The sequence below is a fragment of the Podarcis tiliguerta genome (assembly GCF_965153285.1).
Source record: "Podarcis tiliguerta genome assembly, chromosome: 11".
Taxonomy (NCBI): Eukaryota; Metazoa; Chordata; class Lepidosauria; order Squamata; family Lacertidae; genus Podarcis; species Podarcis tiliguerta.
In genome coordinates, this window is record NC_139544.1 from 48,554,311 (window position 1) to 48,576,485 (window position 22,175).

Consider the following 22,175-nt stretch of genomic DNA (forward strand, 5'->3'; position numbering starts at 1 on the left):
CATATCAACATTCTGACCCCTGTCCAAACTAGGAACAGAAGCTTGCCTTATAGTAAGTCAAACCATTGACGCATCTAGGTCAGTTCTACTTATGTCAGGGATTGCAAATGTGGTGCCTTCCAGCTGTTGTTGGATTCCCAGTTCCCATAATCCCTGACGGTTGGCCATGCTCACCGGGTAACTGCCAGCTCCCCTTTGTCCTCTGGAAAATACTCATGGGGAGGGGGAAAGGAGGGACCAGCCAGGTGACAAGATACTCAGGTTACCTCCACAAACCCCTCCTGCAACTCCTACTTTTTGTGATGTATCAATGACATAGTCATGATGCAATTGTGATGTAGTTCTAGGGGTGTAGCTTGGGGGATTAGTAGCTAATAAAAGTTGGGGTCTTCTTTTCTTCTGAGCTTCCATCTTGTTCCACCTGGTGGCAGGTGGGAGTCCTGTCGCGACAGTCTTCAATAAAGACCAAGCCTACTGGCTGCTGTTTTGCTCTTGTATTCCTGGCTGGTGTCCTTGTTTTTTTGTCCAAGGGAGCCCTCAGATTTCTCTGTTAACAGTAAGAAAGAGTTTTGTTTTGCTCAGAATAAACTCCACCCAGCCAGAGAAAAAGATAACACCAAGCTAGAAATCAGGATTCTGCCTCCTTGACAACTCACTGCCTGAAGTTCACACTGTCCTGTTCACACCTCCAATCAATGCAGGCTAAGCACACGGGAGAAGATTGTGCCCAGTTGATCCCACATGCGAAAACCTAAGGGCAAAGTTTGACCTTCACAAGAATGCTTGGCTCTGGGGAGGCGAGAAGGGAATGCTTAATAATGCAGTTGAGAAACTTCTTTTAATTTTATTTGTTTCTCCAAAGCAACACACGTTTAAATAGAAAACAAGCTGAAATATGCACTAAGCTGTATATATTTCCAAAGCCAGTTAGGATGGGCGACAGAACTTTGAAAGGAGAACTGAAGAGGACTGGTGCGGATTGGGCAAAGTCCAGGGCCCCACAGACCCCAAAATGACCACCCAGAGAGTGGCAGGTGATTAGGGGGGCAGCAGCAGCAGCAAACAGGCCCGTGAAAGAACTGCTGGATTAGGCCAAGGGACTGAGCAACCTGTTCTCACAGTGGCCAACCAGACGCCTGCAGGAAACCCACAAGCAGGACTAGAACACAAGAGCACCCTCCCTTCCTGCGGTTTCCAGCGACTGCTATTGGGAAAGATACAACCATAATAGCTAGGAGACTCTACAAAGTTGCCTAATCGTCATCAGCACCTGGGTTAGGATGAGTGTACAAGGGCCCTCTGGGGCTGATGCTAGTCCAGGCATAGGCAAACTTGGCCCTCCAGATGTTTGGGACTACAACTCCCATGATCCCTAGCTAACAGGACCAGTGGTCAGGGATGATGGGAATTGTAGTCCCAAAACATCTGGAGAGCCAAGTTTGCCTGTGCCAGTCCCTATAGCTTCCTTCCTTCCTTCTTTCCTCTTGTGTGTAGATAGATAGATAGATAGATAGATAGATAGATAGATAGATAGACAGACAGATAGTCGGGATGACCAGCCAAGGTGTGTACCTGGTTACAAGATGCCCATTTTGATATTTTTACTCTAAAAATATATATTAACCTTTTCTACATGAGTTCGATCCCCAAGAGACAGCTGCATATTTCTGCATTGCAAGGGGTTGCCCTAGATGGTCCTTAGGGTCCCTTCCAACTCTACAATTCTATGATTCTACATACAAAATGCCCAAGGCGATGTGTTTATTAGCATCAGGTCAAGAGGAGCAAACTCCCGTTTTATTCCTGTAGCCAGGAGGGTGCTATGATTTAAATTGGGGGTTCCTAAAGTGGGAGGAAACATCCCCTAGTGAGGGGTGTTAGGATTACCTGGGGGGATGTCTTGCCAAAGGCAAGGTAGTTCTTTTAAAATGAGATTCAGAAGCAATACAAAATACACAAGTGAGCGAGAAGATTAAATATTTTATTCTAAAACAGTGGAGCAATGTATAGGATACCAAGCAAGCACTTCAATCTACAACTTGGAAGCCTTCAAGAAGCGGTGAAGTGACTCCCCCAGGTAGCCTCGGTTTGCAGGGCCCTGCGGCCGATCAGTCCGTGCATGATCTTTCAAGAAACTCTGCCCAAACTGTCCAGTTTTATAGATAGCCTGTGTGGTTTCCAAGAAGAAGAAGAGGAGCTTGGATTTGATATTCCGCTTTATCACTACCCGAAGGGGCCTCAAAGCGGCCAACATTCTCTTTTCCCTTCCTCCCCCACAACAAACACTCTGTGAGGTGAGTAAGGCTGAGAGACTTCAAAGAAGTGTGACTGGCCCAAAGTCACCCAGCAGCTGCATGTGGAGGAGCGGGGAAGCAAACCCAGTTCACCAGATTACAAGTGTACCTCTCTTAACCACTACACCACACTAGTTCTCCAAGACTGGCTACGTGCAGATCATCTATTAGCCACCCCCTCCTAATGCCTCACTTTCTCAAAACAATGTCCAACATCAAAGAAGGTACCCAGCATTATCTTCCCCAACTGATTAAGGCAGCTGTGTGTGGGACTTCACCTCCTCCCAACTTTTTCAGGACATTAAAGACTGTTCTCACACCATCAAAGAACTTAACAAGAGTGAGGGAATGGGAAGGAACAGAAGCAAGAAGGGTAACCATGTCAGATCACTAACTCCTCAATACATTTTTGTCTTCCGGGTGCATTTCCCATACAGGTGAGGGCCCTAAGAGGCAAGCAGGTGGGGAGGTCACTGGAGGTGTGCATGACTATCAGACTCTGAAAAGTTGGCATCACTGGATAGTGTTCGTTTGTTGAAATAAGTAAGCTAAATAGTTTTAATTGGATTTTGGATAAAATTAATTGTTACTGTTTTGAATTTTATTGTGTTATTATATTCCTTAGTGGGTCGAGCAAACTGCTGCTGTGAATAATGCATTTTATAGGGCAGGGGGAATTGGGGATGAGTTTATGGAGCCAAGGGGGTGGAGGCCTGAAAATGTTTAGGAAAAACTGATTTCAGTGAATTTAAAATGTGGAACTGCATGGGCTCAGAGTATTTCTTTTCTTTTAACTAGGGTTGGTAAACCATTTGTTCACTGTAACATAGCAGGAATGTAGAAGTAGTTGCAAAGAATGGAACAGTGGCAATGAAGAGAAGAGGGGTGTTAGCTGTGTGCTTCACAATTGGCCATCTAAAGGGGGGGCCCGGCAAGACCATTAATTCCAGATTCTGAAATTCCCTAGCCACATCACTGCTGAAGAGCTTGGTTCAGATCTTCATCGTGCAAAAGTTCAGATCTTCATCACTATACAGTTCTTCTGGACCGCAGCAGAAGAGCCCCTCCTTCAAAGGGAATGGGTATGGTGGGGAGGGTTAAAGACATCACACCTTTCCTGCTTCCTTCTTCACAGTTGAACCACTTGTCGTCGCACAGCCCGCCTTAATGCTTGCAGAGGCATCTCAACCATCACCGTCAATGCCAGCCCAACCATGAATGTCATCAGGCAGTGTCCAAGGAACAGATAGAACTAAAAAGATAAGTGCAAACGGAAATAAGGGCAGATCTGTTAAGCATAATGGTTCAACTGCACACTGAAATGGAGAATGGCTGTATGCATATTGCTGAAAGGGTTTAACATTGGGACATGCCACTGAAGCATACTGAAGCTTTCTGAGCTCTAACAGGTTGATAATCAACTGGTGTTCTCTGCTACCTCTCATCTGAGTGTTTAACCTTAGATAGGGCTGTCATGCGTCCAGAATTCCCAAGACATATCCAGGATTAGTACTTCGGAAATTGGGTCCGGGAGGAATTTCCAAAAATTGATTAAATGTACGACGAAACCCAGGCGTATGGCAACCCATGTTGGAAGTGTGGTTATTTTGGTGACTTTCATAGAAAAATAGTTTATAAACCTTTAATTTGGGGAGGGGGGGTGTAAAAAAAGGTCAACAAGTTTTGTTTCCAGATTTGAAATATGACAACCGAGCCTTAGATCATGTGATTAAGGTAATCAATTTCAAATCTCCATTTTGAAAAGGAGTTGCCTCTTAGTCTTTTGTTCCCAGGCACAGCCAGAGAAAGATTTGATAATGAAGCCTCTCCAGGAGCTGCTTAAGCCTTAGGCTGGACGCAGGCTAATGCAAGCTATGGGAGAGACAGAGCTTTGATTGTCTCTCTGATCATAATGCAGTTCTGCAGCCAAGTAATGTGCTCACCCCCCAAAAAAACCATACTAGTGTAAATGTGCATAAAAGTGTATATATTAGTGAAAATAACATACCAAAGTGAACCAGATTACGGAAAACGCTTTGAAAGAAGGTGTGCGTTTGGCAAAACTTCACACAAAAATGTGAAATTTTCACTAAAAGGCTGACAAATTTTCAAGAGGAGTTTAAACACATACACACACACAAACACAAAAAAAATTCAAATTGCCGCAGAAATGCAAGGAACTGAATTGAAAATTTGGAAAATTAAGGATCCATCTATCCTTAATCACTCACCATATTAATGTCCAAGTAGTGCATGGACGTTTCTTGAAGTCCATTATACAACAAAATCAACATTGGGTGGACCAAGTAGCAGGCGTAGCTGATTTTGGCAACCACCGACCAGAAGCCCCATGAAAGCATCCAATTGATGAAACCTAAAAGGTAAAGGAAAAGGTACCCCGACCGTTAGGTCCAGTCGCGGACGACTCTGGGGTTGTGGTGCTCATCTGCTCTATAGTCCGAGGGAGCCTGCGTTTGTCCGCAGACAGCTTCCGGGTCATGTGGCCAGCATGACTGAGCTGCTTCTGGTGAACCAGAGGAGCACAGAAACACTATTTACTTTCCCACCAGAGTGGTACCTATTTATCTACTTGCACTTTGACGTGCTTTCAAACTGCTAGGTGGGCAGGAGCTGGGACCAAGCAACGGGAGTGCACCCCATCGCAGGGATCCGAACCGCCAGCCTTCTGATCAGCAAGCCCTAGGCTCTGTGGTTTGGACCACAGCAAATAACAAACCTTTAAATACCCAGTTGTGGTGTAGTGGTTAGAGTATCGGATCGAGACCTGGGAGACCAAGGTTCAAATCCCCATTCCTGAGGGCCAGATGGGGAGGCTCTGAGAGTCACATTGGCCCCACTGCCTGGGCGTGAGGTTCCCCATTCCTGCTCTCTAGAATACCTCCATAGCCTTCCTCGCACGCAAAAATTATCCACCCCACAGCGATAGCCCACACTGTCCGGTGAGTAGCTTGGTAAATGGCTGTGGCAGGTGAGTAGTCGAGGGGGTCTTGTAACGTATAGGCCAAAGCAACTACCATAAACATGGAAAACATTGCAGAAAGCCATCCGATGGAAGCCTGCACCTGCGGAAACATGAGAACAAGACATTTGATTGCATCTTAGTTCATTAGGACAATTCCACCTGACTCTGGTCGTTTTGTCAGATCTGGGGTGGGGAAGCGACTTTACTTCTCTTTCAATTGAATGTTCAGGCCTTCTCTTCCTGTCTCTTCTGTCGTGGACAGACTTTGGTAACATCATCATCATCATCATCATCATCATGATTATTATTATTTTGTGTCCCCTCAGCTCAGTGCCCTGTGCGGGGCAATTGCATGCACTGCCCTAAATCCAACGCTGCCTCTGTTAGACCAGAGGCAATTTCATCCAGCAGAGCTTTACTGCTTCTGAAGGCAAATGAGCATAATGGTCACAAATCCAATACATTCAGGATTGGCCCTGTCCATAAGAAATCCAATTGCAGCAGACTTAACGTAAACTTACAATAACTCACAATAATTCTAAACACTACATACAGAACACCACACCAGAAGGAAAGGAGATAGAAAGAGAAAGTGAAACCCAGGCTCCTTCTGGCCTATTATTATAGTCAGCATGACCTTGACAGAAGAGATAACAGTACCAAGTTTAAGCCAGCTGTACTTCTCTGAAGGAATAACCCAAACATCATGAACCTTTTGCTTGTTTCTTTCACACAGAGAAGCTTCCAGAACCCTCTTGAATTAAGTAGAATAGGAAAGATCTCTGCACATCAGATCAATACTTTTTGCACTAAGAAATGCAAACTGAGATGTTTAGATTACTCAGTTCAGTTACTCAGCTTTCAGGCACTTAATAATAAAATATACATATATTTTAGGCCCGCTGTCTTTCATGCATCATAACCAGTTAGATTAATTGAACAAAATAAACCAACTGATGTAGAGATTTGTAAAAAGTGCTTATTTTAATTAAAGAACTTCTAAAAAACTGCAGATGAAAGACACTTCTCTCTCATAGGAGGGAATTCCTCTTCTAAAACAATGCTTACTATGATATATGCATGCATTACCCCAAATCAAAATAAATTTAGCTTCTTCCTTCATAAATAATAAATAATAATTACTATTATCCCAGCCTCCCTCCCTAAGACAACAAACAACAAAATTACAAAGACAAAATTTTAACAGCAACAACAATGTCTTGAAACAGTCACAAATCCTCACAATGGAGTGATTTCAAGGTTGCTAGGAACAGAATATTTCAGGCACCAAATACCTGGGTGAATAGGAAAACCAAGGACCCTCCCTGGGCCCTGCATAATAACCACAGGTTACAAATTTAGGTCTGGGGAAGTGGCGTGCAGGACACAAAGGGAGAGGAGACAAACACTTCTCACCCAGCAAGGCAGCTCCACTCAAAACTGGAATATGACATGGCTGTTCTAAAGACTGTGGGTCCCTCGTGTTTTTATCATGTTCATTTTAACTACAAAGTCTCCCTTAGATGCTGCAACTGCATCTTGCTCTCCTCTCGAGGCCGCTGCTCCCCTTGCCAAAACCTTCCCCATTTATTGTGTGCCATGAAACGTGCCAACGTCTCTCGTTGTCAGATCAAGGCTGCTTTTACTCTCTCTCTCTCTCCCCAGGTTGCAGTGGGATCACTTCAAGGCAACACTCGCACCAGTGGTAATATTTCCAGGTGGCTTGAATATTTGGAATCAAAGGGGCTCCCTCATTTGTCAGGCCAACAAGCAGTGCCCCAGGAACCCTTCATCAACGGCTCACAGCAGGACAGTGGTACCTCAGGTTACATACGCTTCAGGTTACCTACACTTCAGGTTACAGACTCCGATAACCCAGAAATAGTGCTTCAGGTTAAGAACTTTGCTTCAGGATGAGAATAGAAATCGTGCTCCGGCGACGCAGCAGCAGGAGGAGGCCCCATTAGCTAAAGTGGTGCTTCAGGTTAAGAACAGTTTCAGGTTAAGAACGGACCTCCGGAACAAATTAAGTACTTAACCCGAAGTACCACTGTAGAATGATGTGCTTGTGCAAAATGGACTCGCCCCTACTTGGTTTCATCATATACAGTGATGCCTCGCAAGACGAAATTAATTCGTTCTGCGAGTTTTTTCGTCTTGTGAATTTTTCGTCTTGCGAAGCACGGTTTCCCATAGGAAATGCATTGACGGTTTCCCATAGGAATGCATTGACGGTTTTAAGAAAAAGGCGCAAGACGTTTTCGTCTGGCGAAGCAAGCCCATAGGGAAATTCATCTTGCAAAGCAACTCAAAAAACAAAAAACTCTTTCGTCTTGCGAGTTTTTCGTCTTGCGAGGCATTCGTCTTGCGAGGTACCACTGTATTGTAATAGCAAAATTCATTCCTTGAGCATGGATCCATCAAGGCACAAGAAGGGAAATACCAGTCAGTCTGGAGGGACTCCAAGGTTTGTGGAAGTATACTTTTTAAAAAAAGAAAAAACCTTCAATTTGTATGGCTGCCTGTGAAGGCAGGGAACCAAAGACAGGGAACAGAATACAAACCAACTCTTGGGAAAGGATAGAACATTGGGGAGAGGAGGAATGGCGTATCTTGGAAGAGAGCATGATTGGCTGCTGGAACCCTGAACAGGAGCACTTTGCACTGCAACATTTTTGTTGCAGTTCCTGCTTGTTTTTATTTTTTATTCCTCATACTGGAAGGAGCTCCCATTATGGGGATCAAGCCTTAGTGATACTTTCCTGCCTTCTAAAAGAAAAGTGTGGATAGCATGACGTACACAGCACATCATCCAATTGCATTACAATGGATGGCATTATCCCCCAACTGTTGGCCCTGTAAATCTGCCAGTAAGGAGGTTTAGATTGACTCTTCCAAAGCCCTGAGGATACAAAATCTTTCAGAGCCTTATGAACTACCCTCAGAGCACAAGGGATACCTTAATAACAGTGCATCTAACGTACGAGGAAGATCTTCCAGAGAAATACCCTTTTAAGACCAATGAACTTTAGATGGAAAAGGGAGTTACGAGAAAGCAGAGGAAAGAAAGAAAGAAAGAAAGAAAGAAAGAAAGAAAGAAAGAAAGAAAATCACACATCTCCACCATCAACTCTGAGTGGAACCTTGGCATTTCAGAGCATGCACAGAATTCCTTGTAGGACAAGATCGTTTGAGAGCGTATTAGTCTCTTGCACAGCATCTTTGGTCCCCCGATACATATGGTTCCAAAGGAAAGGAGGGATTGGGGTGATACCCCACATATTTGGGGGGATCCGAGACCAATTGAAGCCAGTCTCCCTTCTCAGATGGAGTGGAGTTCGAGCCAATAGTGAAAGAAGCTCCATCCCCGACAGCCAATCAGAAATTGCTCAGGGGGATGGTCCCACCTTCCTAATGGGTTTTGACAAAAGAGCTAGCCAGTTCAGACCAGCTGGTTGTTGTAAATTAAAAGGGGGGTGGGTGGGTGGGTTTTAAACTTGGGGAAAGGATCAGAAATAAAACAACAACAAATGCATTCTCAGGAGGGATCCAGAGTTCCAGATATTCTGAATGGCACCGTTGGTCATATTGGAATACGACACAAACCTCACCAAGCCTATCCCAGATTTCTTTGGAGGGCACCACCGCAGTTAAAATGGTTTAAAATCAATACACATTTTGTTGTGCAGATAGGTCCCCAAATGTTTGTTAAACACGCCCTCCATTTACCTTGCTCCTTAGGACTGGGGTTTGCTGCTGGTTCATGTACAACCCAAGCATAATGCCAACTAGAAATGGACCGTATCGGCAGTAAGGTTTTGAGTAATACTCTGAGAAATACATCACAGTGGCCGTTTTCCTGCAAGCATATTGGAAACGGGTTATAAAAAGATTATATGAAGGCTTGAAGGGAGAGAAAGAGCATTAACTGATAACTATTCCTAACTAAAAACATTTGGCAAACGACTCAGATGGAACGATTCTCCTGAGGTAAAATATATGAGAACGAAGTCTGAATGTTGCTGCTATTAACAAACGTGGCATAACCCAAGTGTTCTGCTCTGAAAGGAAGTGTGATAACACCACCTGTTTATTTGCTTCTCAAAATTCACAGGTTTTGCCTTTTTAAAAAATTGGTTGGGAGAAAAGCACATTAGGCAGATGAAGTGAGTGAGTCAGATGAAATCTCCATTAAGGGCAATTTTCTTCTCAGGGTGCCATTCCAACTTCTTTTTCCAAAAATTCAAGAACCTCTGACATACCCCATAATATGCAGAGGGTTACTTTCTCTTGATTAATTAGATTCCTGACTGTGCTTTGGATCTCTCCCAGCATATTGTTGTGACCTATTATTGAAGGTGGCAGTTTCCAGAACCTTACCTCATATCACGAGGATTTGCAACAGGAAGCCTGTAGAACGATGACAGTAGGGCTGTCACTGTAAAAGTCGTCAGGAGCAGCAAAGTCCCCAGAATTATAATTCCTTGCTTGCTCCTGCCAAAACAATAGAAATATAAGCAAAAATAGAAATATAAGCAACAGATGGGGCCTTTTTTGGGGGGGGGCTTTACATTATTCATTTAAATGATAAAACACTTAATAACAAAAATCTCTAACCTTTATATTCAAAGGGTTGCTTGAGAGGGTATGTATTTCCCTGTTATAACTGAAGGGGTAGTAGTTTTCCAAGGGGAAGCAGAATAATTCACACTCTAATTACCCACAGGCAGGCATTCAGCTTGGAAGAAACAAGGCAACAGACCAAATGGGTCCCATTTGATACAGCTTTCTCATATTCTAAAACAAATTCACAGAGATACAGATGCTAAAAGATAAGGTAAAGGACCCCTGGATGGTTAAGTCCAGTCAAAGGCGACTATGGAGTTGCGGAGCTCATCTTGCTTTCAGGCTGAGGGAGCCAGCGTTTGTCCACAGACAGCTTTCCGGGTCATGTGGCCAGCATGACTAAACCATTACTGGCGCAACGGAACACTGTGACAGAAACCAGAGCGCATGGAAATGCTGTTTACCTTCCTGCTGCAGTGGTACCTATTTATCTACTTGCACTGGCATGCTTTTGAACGTTTGAGGTTGGCAGGAACTGGGACAGAGCAATGGGAGCTCACCCTGTCGCGGGGATTCGAACCACCAACCTTCTGATCAGGAAGCCCAAGAGGCTCAGATGAACAGGACTCTGATTTGTGCCTCCCATGTGGGGTGGAGGGGTCTTAGATCCCTCTGGTGTCAGCAACTGCAGAAGGCTAGGCAGGCTTTTCTGGAAACTGCCATTCTTCCTTGCCCCACACCCTGTTTTAAATGTGCTATTTATATTTGATTTCACTTAGCAATGGGTTTTTTAAAAAAATGTTTGGTTTTTTGTTAACTTTGTGTTAAACATGTATTCTGTAGTTGACTTCCTTTGCAATGTTTTATTTTGAAATCTTTAAGAGGATAGTTTAGTTTTCTGTTAATTATGTTGCTTTGACTGTGCTCTATATTTGACTTTCTTCAGAAATGTTTGATTTTGGATTGTTTAGTTGATGTTTTAATATGCTGCAAACCGCTTTGAGGTTTTTTCTTGAAAATACAAAGCGGAATAGAAATAAATCAAATAAATAAATTACGAAGAAACCTTATGGTGGATGTTCATTGCCGAAGAAACTCACCTCATGGAAATATAGACCAGCAGAGGTGTTGTGAAATAAAACTGGAAATCATTTGGAAGGTACCATGTCCATCCGTTACACTGAAAGCGGGGTGGGAATGGGAAGACAAATGCATACTTTTAATATATATTATTTAAAATATATACAGTGGTGCCCCACAAGACGAATGCCTCGCAAGACGGAAAACCCGCTAGACGAAAGGGTTTTCCATTTTTCAATGCACTTCGCAGGACGAATTTCCCTATGGGCTTGCTTCGCAAGACGAAAATGTCTTGCGAGTCTTGAGATTTTTTTTCGCTCCCCAACCCCTTTTTCTAAGCTGCTAAACCGCTAATAGCCTTTTAGCAGCTAATCCGCTAATCCCTTAAACCTTTAATAGCCGCTAATAGCCGCTAAACTGCTAATAGCGCTAATCCGCTAAGCCGCTAATAGGGTTGCTTCGCAAGACGAAAAAACCGCTAGACGAAGAGACTCGCGGAACGAATTAATTTCGTCTTGCGAGGCACCACTGTATTATGACACAATGCCCCAATAAATATTCCATCGTACAGACTTACTGACTCTTGCCCAGCGATAAAGTTGTTGATCAGCAGTAGATTGGCCCACCACGTTCTTCTACAGTTATCAACCTCGAGTTTCGAGAGCTCCCAAAATGTCCCCCAAGGAGCTACAGAGTAGAAACCGATTAAAAGGCACAAGGAATAGATATGGAGCGGCTGAAGCCTACAAACACAAGAGCAGAAAAGGTCAGGTTGCATGCAGGCACACAGTTTTCAGCTCGTTGTTAAAGAAATTCAAACCTGATTGCATTTGCAAATCAGACTCTCTTCCCTTAAACTTCATCCCTGCATTCCTTTGCAAGCCCAGCTCAATAGCAAACTGGAGTAATTCATAGTACAGTGGTACCTTGGTTCTCAAATGTAACCCGTTCCGGAAGTCCGTTCCAAAACCAAAGTGTTCCAAAACCAAGGCACGCTTTCCCACAGAAAGTAATGCAAAAAGAGACAATTGATCCAGAAAATGAAAGCAATAAACAATGTACTGCAGTCACACAATCAATCAATCAGTAGCTGAACTGGGTTCCACACAGTCACAAAAACAAAACAAAAAAGCCGCAAAAACAGAAATGCAAAATAAATAGCAAAAACATGGATCAAACCCTCACAAACAGTTACCGGAAAAATCGGCGCCACAGGTACTTTACTGTGAGGCAAAAGGTGATCCGTTTTTCAGAGAGATTCAACATGTTCAAAAAGGACCGGCAGCTCAAAAAGCCACTGAGGACAAAAAGAAATGAGGTTTAATTGCCTGTTCTAAAATGTCTGTCCTACAGTTTCCTTTCCAAACAGAGGTATTCAAAGTGACAAACAAAAACAAGCCCCCCCCCCAATTAAAAATAAACTCAAATGCAATAATACAGGAAAACACACAGCTTTACAATGACGTAATACCCAAAACTAAATAGCCAGAATGAAGGGAAAAAACCACAGTAGACATCACAATGTAATAAGCAACTGACTCAAAATCCTGTTGAAAAATATATGTCCTCAGACATCATGAAACAGACAAGGAGGGGGCACAGTTTGTGTGGTCACAGCAGTTGGTGGTGAAGGCGCCAGTTCAAACAACCAGGGATCCCACCCAATTCTGACTGTCTGAGCTCACCAGCAGTCCCATGTGATCCCTAGGGCAAGGGATCCCATAGGGGCAAGGTGTGAACCCATGGCAGTTGCCTCAGGGCAGCAGGCTCTGGATAGATGGGTAGCAGATCTGGCCTCCCTCCATGGAGTCTGCCCTGGGCTTGTTGTCCTCTGTTGCCGCCATGCGGCTGCTCCCCCAGGGGCAGGGGAGGTCAAGTAGGTGAGCAGCAGAGCCAGGCAGCATGGACTACCAGCAGGATCTATTGTCCTACAGATCCTGCATGAATAAAACACCTGTTGTTGTCCAATGCTTCTTCAAATAATTATCAGGGAATAAGTCTCATGTTCCAGCTTGCAAGGTTCACCGCCATGAGATGTTAGATGGTTATTTTGTATTTAAAAATATAACAGAGGGAGAAAAACTTCTAATAACATCTGACTTAAAGGTAAAAGTACCCCTGACCATTAGGTCCAGTCGCGGGCGACTCTGGGGTTGCGGCGCTCATCTCGCTCTATAGGCCGAGGGAGCCGGCGTTTGTCTGCAGACAGTTTTTCGGGTCATGTGGCCAGCATGACTAAGCCGCTTCTGGCGAACCAGAGCAGCGCACGGAAATGCTGCTTACCTTCCTGCTGGAGTGGTACCTATTTATCTACTTGCACTTTGACGTGCTTTCGAACTGCTAGGTTGGCAGGAGCAGGGACCGAACAATGGGAGGTCACCCTGTTGTGGGGATTCGAACTGCCAACCTTCTTATTGGCAAGCCCTAGGCTCTGTGGTTTAGACCACAGCGCCACCCGCGTCCCCTAACATCTGACTTACCTGATGAGAAAAAATGTGTCAACGCCTAAATAAAATGGTCCACTTAGAGAAAATACGTAAACAGGGTTTTTAAGCACTTTAGCTTCCCATTCCAACTCATTATCTGTGGTAACATATAAGAAAGAGAGAGAGAGAGAGAGATAAACAGTCAGGAGATATTTGGAAATCTACTTAACTCAAGCATATCTCTGCAAACGAAGAGAAACATGGAACAAATCAGGTCCAATTGTGTCTGTTTGGTTTTTTAAAAAAACAAGTTCCCTTCCTCTCACTTAATACATTTCCAAAGCAGCTTAGAAATATTAGCAGTTCAAATAATGGCTCTTTGAATGTTCAGGCTACGGCATTCATACTTTATGTTAGGCTAGGCTTTGCAAGTGCAGTGCCCTACTGATGTTTTCATGTCTCTTGGAAGTTTATAGGAACTATTTGTTAGACAGAGATGTTTTGAAATGTTGGAACTGCTGCTCCTCTCCAGCTAAAAGGGATGAGTGTGTGTGCCTGACTTGAAGATTGAAATATTGGATTGAAATTGGGGCAACCCAGGAAACAATCACACAACCTCCTGTGCCCATTCAAAGGCGAGGAAGAAACGAAACAAAACACACTGTAGTGTGATTATCCTCCTTGAAGGCTGAGGTGCTGGAATGAAAATTGGCCTGTGTCTGGTGTCACTAGATGGAACTAGATTTAGTTATATCTGGGACACTGAGTCAGCAGTGTCCTGTTGTTGATTTGTTCTTGTTCAAGATAGACAATGAAGTTCTTGTCGAAGTTCTTAACTGCTGTGTCCTTAATCCTTCTTTTACAGAATGTATGTTCAGGAAACCCTTCTACATTTTATTGATTTACAGCACCTATATCTCACATTTCCAAAATGTCCAAGGCAGCCAAGAAAGACAAAGAAACACACTATATCTCAGAGGTGAGGAGAACTCACGGGCTTCTAGATATTGTTGTACTCCAATTCCCATCAGCCCTGGCTAACAGCTTCAGTGGATGGGGATTATGGGAGTTGGAGGTTAGCAACATCTGGAGAGCCACAGGTTTCCTGCCTCTGAAATTACACACACACACACACAAGGAGGGAGAGAAACAGAGAGAGAGAAATAGAGGAAAGCTGTGAAATCCTATCAACCAAAGTTCAGAAGCAAACAGGTCTTCCACAGTGTGGGGGAAGAACATCAGATTCTTCTCTCTGAAGCAGAGAATCACAAAGTTTTGGTTTGGTCACTGAAAAGGTCCTTTCCAGTTCAAACAGCAGCTCAGCCTCTCTATAATCATTCTTAAAGGACCCAGGAAAGATGTGAAATGCGCTGAATGAGATATATCAAGTGAAGACTCTCGTTGTTCTTTACAACTCTCTATTGAACAAATCTCATTGCCTCTACATAACTGATTGCCTTGTCAAAAGAAAAAGAAAAAAACCCAAAGCCAGGGCTATTTAGCAGCAAGCCACAGCCCATGAACTGCAATCCCGAGTGTCAAATATGGAATAAAACAGCAGTTGAAATGAGTAGTGAGTTCATTTAGAGAACACTGTGTTTCCTTTAAAACAGGAATATATCTGCCTTTGTAGCTTCAGCTCATACCTAAATTCTGCCACGCTGTCATTTGACTTGTATGCCCAGAAATTACCCACAAGAGACTCAGCGCTCTGATACCATTTAGAGACAAGGAGACTTCTTTACAGGGTTTCATCAGCCAAATGGCTGGGAGATGGTTTTGCAAGGAAAAACACTTCAGAACACAGTCCAAGGTACCTAAGAATATTAAAGCAGCAGAAATTAATTCATTATACCATGTAGATTATACGTGTTCTGCCATGTAGAGTGAAGAAATAGTCCTTTTTCGAAAGCATGTATGCACTTAACTCCATGGGGCTTACTTCTGAGTAGACATGCATGGGATCGCATTTTAAGACTGGCAGATGATGGGGGATAATTAATGGACAAACGGCTTCCAAAACAAACAACAGTGCTTTTCTTCCAGTTTCATAGGCTGCACTTGGAGTCACTTCTATCTGCAAAGGGGAAGCCTGTGCAAGGATTATTGCTAGGGCCACAGGACTTCCCCCTTCTCTGCTCCGGAGGGTTGGGGGAGAAACTCAGAACAGATTTGGGGAAGGGGTGTGAGTGGATGAGAGATGGAGATGGTTCCTTGGTGTTACACGGAATACAACTCAATACCTTTCAGAATTTTTTTTGGATAGATTGCCACATAGAAACCTGACACGGAATTTTTAATCCTCCTAAAATTATCCTGAACCTGAACCCAAATGAACCCTGCGGGAGTTGAAGATTTCAGGGCTGGCTTTCTCCCACCTCCTTGTCCTTGATTCCCTCTGTTGCCTTTCCTACTGTCTCAAAATAGATTGTAAACTCCTCGGGACAGAGACCTGCCCTTCCCACGCCCCACACTCTGTGATGCTTGCTGCTCACAGTAGGTGCCATAAAAATAATTACCAACATCACCATTAATAATAATGCAATGCCTACTTTGCTTTGAACAATCAAATACGGCCAATGCTGCTGATACAGGTTCATGACTGTGTTTCCTCTCTGCTTTCGATTCGCTTGCATCTCTTGCAACGAAAGATGTGCTCCCGTAATTTGCAGGAGGCAAACCGTCCGATGGCAATTCATCGCGCTTAGCCTTCTCCCATACATCAGCGGTGTAAATGGTTCCGATGATTGGCAAGATGATGAAGGAAACGCTAACAAACCTGGAAGGGAAATAGAAGTTCATTACTGCAGAGTGACTCTCGCTCCTGAGAGGCACGGTCTTCAGGGTCAGTTTCATGGCTGGGCTGAGATGTCCGCAGTCAGTACTTACAAACAAACCGCTACAAACACATCAATAGGGAAAAGGTTCTTAGCGCATCTGGCCACAGTCGGGAACGAGGCCGTTGAATTCACAGCGAACAGAGACGGAAAAGGCAATAGGAAAGAGATGGTCTTGAATTTAAATACACCTGTCAAAGGAAGAATAAGTTAATAATTTCACGGTCAGGACAATGGAGCCTTTTGTGATCACAATTTTTACCAGCTTGTTCAACGGAGTAAATGGAAACATTTGCTCTTTTAAGTCCCAGAAAGCGTTTCTATTCGGCACAAAGGTTTTAATGCACATTTTCCAAAAAATTATAAACTTCTAGTGGCCTTAGGAAATGAATCTCTCACATGAATTCCCTTGGTTGTTTCACCTTCCTTGCGGAAATATGGAAGAAAAGGAGTTGGTATAAGCCCATGAGAGGTCAGTTTAAGGGCCAAATTGCAGGTGACCAACAGTCGCGGGTGGCGCTGTGGGTAAAACCTCAGTGCCTAGGACTTGCCGATCACATGGTCGGCGGTTCGAATCCCCACGGCGGGGTGCGCTCCCGTCGTTCGGTCCCTGCTCCTGCCAACCTAGCAGTTCGAAAGCACCTCCAGGTGCAAGTAGATAAATAGGGACCGCTTACCAGCGGGAAGGTAAACGGCGTTCCGTGTGCTGCGCTGGCTCGCCAGATGCAGCTTGTCACGCTGGCCACGTGACCCGGAAGTGTCTGCGGACAGCGCTGGCTCCCGGCCTATAGAGTGAGATGAGCGCACAACCCTAGAGTCTGGCAAGACTGGCCCGTACGGGCAGGGGTACTTTTACCTTTACCAGTGACCTAGGTCTTAGAACCTGAGGTCTGCTAAATGTTGTTGGACCCCAGTCAGCATGGCCAAGGGTCAGGGACGATGGGATATGGAGTACTTCAGCCGTTGGAGGGTGACAGGATGGGGAAGGCTAGCATACAGCGCAATCAGAAAAATAAAAGTATCCATTCTCCCTTTCAAAAGTACTTATAATGTTGTTTTTCCTGTTCTTTGTAAAGAACAAAGAAGCCAATGAAAAGTGAGAAGGAAGAAAAATAGGAGTAACGACTTAAGCACATTGCAGGATTCCCCAAAAATAGACCAGAGGCAATTGTATTTCATCCAGCAGAGCCTTACTGGTTTTTAATGGGGGGACGCAGGGGTACTCGTACCCCTAAACATTTTGTGAATCTAAGTTTGGCCTCATTTTCGGGCAGTATTTCAATATGAGTAGGAAAATGAGAGTACCCTTAAACATTTTTCTAAGGAAAAAAGCACTGCTGCTACTGAAGGGAAATGAGCCTAATGGTCACAAATCCAATAAATTCAGGATTGGCACTGTTCATAAGAAATCCAGTTGCAGCTTATCTTAGACTTATCTTAAACTCACAAGAAGTTATAATAAGACTAAACCTTAACACTAAGCATACAGAACACCACACCAGAAGAAAGAGATAGAAAGAGAAAGTAAACCCAGGCTCCTTCTATTAATATAGTCAGCATGACCCTGACAGAAGAGATAACAGAACCAGTTTAAACCAGCTGTACTCGGCTTCTCTGAAGGAATAACCCAAACACCAGAAACCGTCCGCTTGTTTCTTTCACATAGAAATAAACCTTCCAGAACCCTCTTGAACTAAGCAGAACAGGAAAGATCTCTACACATCCGATCAATACATTCTGTACTAAGAAATGTAAACTGACAGTTATCTGTGGAAATGGGGTGTTGTTTATTTTTAGATCGTAAGCACGGGAGCTTTGAGGGAGAGCAAAAGTAGATCCGTCTAGGTACACACTCTAGCCTGTTCGTAATGTCATGTTAAACCACAAACAAGGTTTGACTATGGTTTATGAACATCATGCTGGGGCATGAAGTCTGCACTATTCTGCTTCGGGTTGCGCTAGGAGCAACAAACCATAACCCTTGGCTTCCATGTCATCTGAATGCAGACCCATGGTTTGTTTCTCTCCAAACTTACCGTATTTTTTGCTCTATAAGACTCACTTTTTCCCTCCTAAAAAGTAAGGGGAAATGTGTGTGCGTCTTATGGAGTGAATGCAGGCTGCACAGCCATCACAGAAGCCAGAACAGCAAGAGGGATTGCTGCTTTCACTGCGCAGCAATCCCTCTTGCTGTTCTGGCTTCTGAGATTCAGAATATTTTTTTTTCTTGTTTTCCTCCTCCAAAAACTAGGTGCGTCTTGTGGTCTGGTGCGTCTTATAGAGCGAAAAATACGGTATATGTTTAATTACCAGATGCATGTACTGACATTAATGTGTCTGTGGTGTGAATGGATGGTGGCTCATGGTTACTATTAGTATTCTCCATATATTATTTCCTTTTCTTTATTTTCTTTAATAATTCCCCCCTTTATTTTCTTTGTTTAATCTGCAAATAATAAAACTCATGTTAAAAAGCATGAGTGACGGTTTACACACGGTGTGTGAGCTCAAGACACGTTTCATAAATCCACACACATTGGATCTTCAGTTTCACCTACAAGATGTTATACAGCAACAAGCAACAAAATCACAGTCAATTTACCTAGCATGGCCAGTGCCGTAATTTCTTCTTCGTGGCAGGAACTGGGGGCACATAATCCATTGTAGTAATCAATTCTGTCCTAAGAAGTAGAATGCTTTTCAGTTCTCTTGTTGCAATAGGTTTAAGAGAAAATAGAGATACTGGCAAAAGTAGACAAATAGAGTAGATACCCAAGACGCACTGATTTCAAGGGCATTCTGGCAAAACTTGAAAAATACTGAGATTCTGCACATCAGCAGGACAAGAAGATTCACCAGAGGCCAGGCTGTCGTGCAGCCGGGGACAGTTACAGATCTGCTCTGGGGTTTAAAAGTACAGCCCAAGACATTTTGCTGCCTGTGGTGCAATAAGAAATGGTGCCCCTTGCCCACTCCCTGCCAGTAAAAATGCAACCCCAGTAAATTAAAAAACTAACAATTCGCTGCTCTTCCCTGACACTCAAAATGAGCTGTCTGAGGGGCTGAAGTCAAAGTAGGAAAGCCTGCTAAAAATCCTTCTTTCTGTATAATTATTAAAAGTTACAGGGCTTGCCAGTTAGGTATGAATTCCATTTGTATCCTGAGCTTTTTATCCTCAGAATAAACCTGTAGCCTAGAAGGCAGTGCTTTGCTCACGTATGAGTAGGCATTTGAGACCAGGTATTTAAGATTTTAATTTAGCAGAGCTCTAACAAACAGCAGAGATAATGACTGCTGTTAACTTCCTTAACTTATTTTAGAATTCCTGCCTAATTTTGGATTATACCCTCTCCCCTAGAAGTCCCCCCACTTCATTCCACATTAGTCAGCGTGTGCCCCAACCTTCCAGAGCAGTTTTTAAGGAGTACAGGGTGCGGAGAGGAGGAGACAGGACACTTTCCACCTATGAAATTCCTCAAGGTAACTTAACCTCACCTTAGAATATTACCTCTGTCTTCACCAATTTTACCTCTGTCTTCACATGGAGTCTCTCTCTTTTTTTGCTGAAGAACCTTTGGGAGTTGCCCTTCCAACATAGTCATTCAGCCAACCCAAAGTAGGTCACACACCTGCTGTACTTGGAGTTTGCAGTACTGCCCTCGGAATCTTCCAGAAGGTGCCTCAGCAGAAATGCATTCAGTGTAAGATCCCAGTCTGTCCACATTCCCACCAAGGACATTGCTGCCAGGTTTCCCAACAGAATCGTACACTGTAAAATCAAAGCAAGGATGCCGGGCAAACTACACATGGTCCACCCATAAACTGACTAAAGGAAGGATGCAATGAAAGGAAGGGGGCCAGAGGCATTTGGGGGGAAATGAGAGGGTTCAGCTGCCTGCACCCACCGCTACTCTGCCGAATGCTTTGGTTGGAATGGTCCTAGGTAAAGGTAAAGGGACCCCTGACCATTAGGTCCAGTCGCAGACGACTCTGGGGTTGCGGCGCTCATCTCGCTTTACTGGCCGAGGGAACCAGCGTACAGCTTCCGGCTCATGTGGTCAGCATGACTAAGCCGCTTCTGGCGAACCAGAGCAGCGCACGGAAGCGCCATTTACCTTCCCGACGGAACGGTACCTATTTATCTACTTGCACTTTGACGTGCTTTCGAACTGCTAGGTTGGCAGGAGCAGGGACCGAGCAACGGGAGCTCACCCTGTCGCGGGGATTCGAACCACCGACCTTCCGATCGGCAAGTCCTAGGCTCTGTGTTTTAACCCACAGCGCCACCCAATTCTACTTTTTACTAATTTGGTTATTTATACTTGCATTATGATACCCTAGGACATGGTAGTTAAGGATGGGTTCCCCAAAGCTGGCATTAGCCTGGGGTGGAGCAAAGAGCCCTGATTTCTTACATCTGCCTTAGAGAAGAAGTTATGCCTCTCCCTGAATACACAGGCAGAGAGATGGAGACAACCACTGATATTCCGTCCTAGTTAATAGTTGTGTAGGAAAATGCATCACCTGGGAGATTATTCTTACTCAACTGCAATGAAAAAGTAACGCCAGTAAAATTCTTCCATCTGGCAAAGAGATTGAGAATTCTGGTGGTAATTGAGACCATGATGGCCACACAAACCCCAACTTCCAAAAGGTGTCAGTCTACCTAAAATGACATTATTGGTGACTGGCAGGACATAGTCTGTTGTCAGACAAGTCCCACCTGGGTCCAAACCCCTTAAAAATGGACTGCGGCCAAATGGTCCCTGTCCCACAAATCCCATCCAACGACTGCTACACGTGAGTAGACCAGAAGCCTGTTTGTAAGCAGGTGTATTTGGATAGACTTAAACTGAAAGGTTCCTTTTTAAAATTTTATTGAAGCAACATTCTGCCTCTTCTGCTTGTCTTCTTCCTTACATTTTTATTATTAATAAACATCATAAAATTTGGCTGGTGCCGTCTTGAGTGCATTTTTGCCAGCGCCTCGGGGTTAGTCCAACCCCACATGCACCTAGCCCATCGGTCCAGGCTATATTTTTGTATGAGAGGGAGTTGCTTTCTGGGGAGTGACGGATGCTACCTCTGTTTCCCTTTTAAGAATTTGCCTTGGAACCCCGAAAGCATTCCTGCCTGGGCCAAAGTGTTCCTAAGGGGGGTGAGATAGTAGCTTACTTGTGGAATTCAGCCGGAAGATTGGAGGACAAAACAAAAATTACCGTATTTTTCGCTCTATAAGACGCACCGGATCACAAGACGCACCTAGTTTTTGGAGGAGGAAAACAAGAAAAAAAATATTCTGAACCTCAGAAGCCAGAACAGCAAGAGGGATCGCTATGCAGTGAAAGCAATCCTTCTTGCTGTTCTGGCTTCTGGGATAGCTGTGTAGCCTGCATTCGCTCCATAAGACGCACACACATTTCCCCTTACCTTTTAGGAGGGAAAAAGTGAGTCTTATAGAGCAAAAAATACGGTAGTTGGTTCTGCCTGTCATTGGCTCTGGCTACAATTACTGTTGGTCTTCCTGATGTTCACTCTAACCTTTCCAATGGACAGCAACCACCTCAGCTAATATCCTGATTGCCACTTTAATTATACGTATTTGAAATACTTTTTTAAGCCACACCAAGAATCCCAGTTAGGAGGTGGGAGATACCTATTTCAAATAAATTAACAGGCCAAGAAAACTCAAGCAAGCACACTTTTAAAAAATTCTACTTACTCTTTACGGCGTAAGCTTTGGGTTCTTCTGCATTCAGGTCAGAAAGGAATTCTGCGACGTCTTCCCAGCATCCAAGAGTTATATTTATTTCAATAGAAGCAAAAGGCAGTAAAAGAAGCACGAGGAGTTTGAACCCAGAAGCCATTTCTACACCTCGTTTACCTCTAGACTTCTTCCTTTAGGCCTGGCGGTATATATTAGGGCCTCAAGCCACTTGCCTTAATTGCAGGCAACCGTGTCTTAATTGAAAAGGATCAATTCGCCTTG

General features: G+C 44.0%; 1 protein-coding gene across 1 annotated transcript; it reads right to left on the reverse strand.

Moving 5' to 3' along the window:
* Window positions 1-2,950: 2,950 nt before the first annotated feature.
* On the reverse strand, window positions 2,951-22,053 carry LOC310660295 (O-acyltransferase like protein-like; the record flags this gene model as incomplete). The annotated part of the gene is made up of 15 exons (XM_083404619.1): window positions 2,951-3,546; window positions 4,526-4,668; window positions 5,194-5,377; window positions 9,007-9,136; window positions 9,658-9,771; window positions 10,944-11,023; window positions 11,501-11,666; window positions 12,119-12,220; window positions 13,404-13,506; window positions 14,996-15,166; window positions 15,902-16,128; window positions 16,239-16,377; window positions 18,789-18,867; window positions 19,816-19,955; window positions 21,909-22,053. The coding sequence occupies 15 exons, from the start codon at window positions 22,051-22,053 to the stop codon at window positions 3,424-3,426; spliced, it is 2,046 nt and encodes a 681-aa protein (XP_083260745.1). The 3' UTR covers window positions 2,951-3,423.
* Window positions 22,054-22,175: the final 122 nt, after the last annotated feature.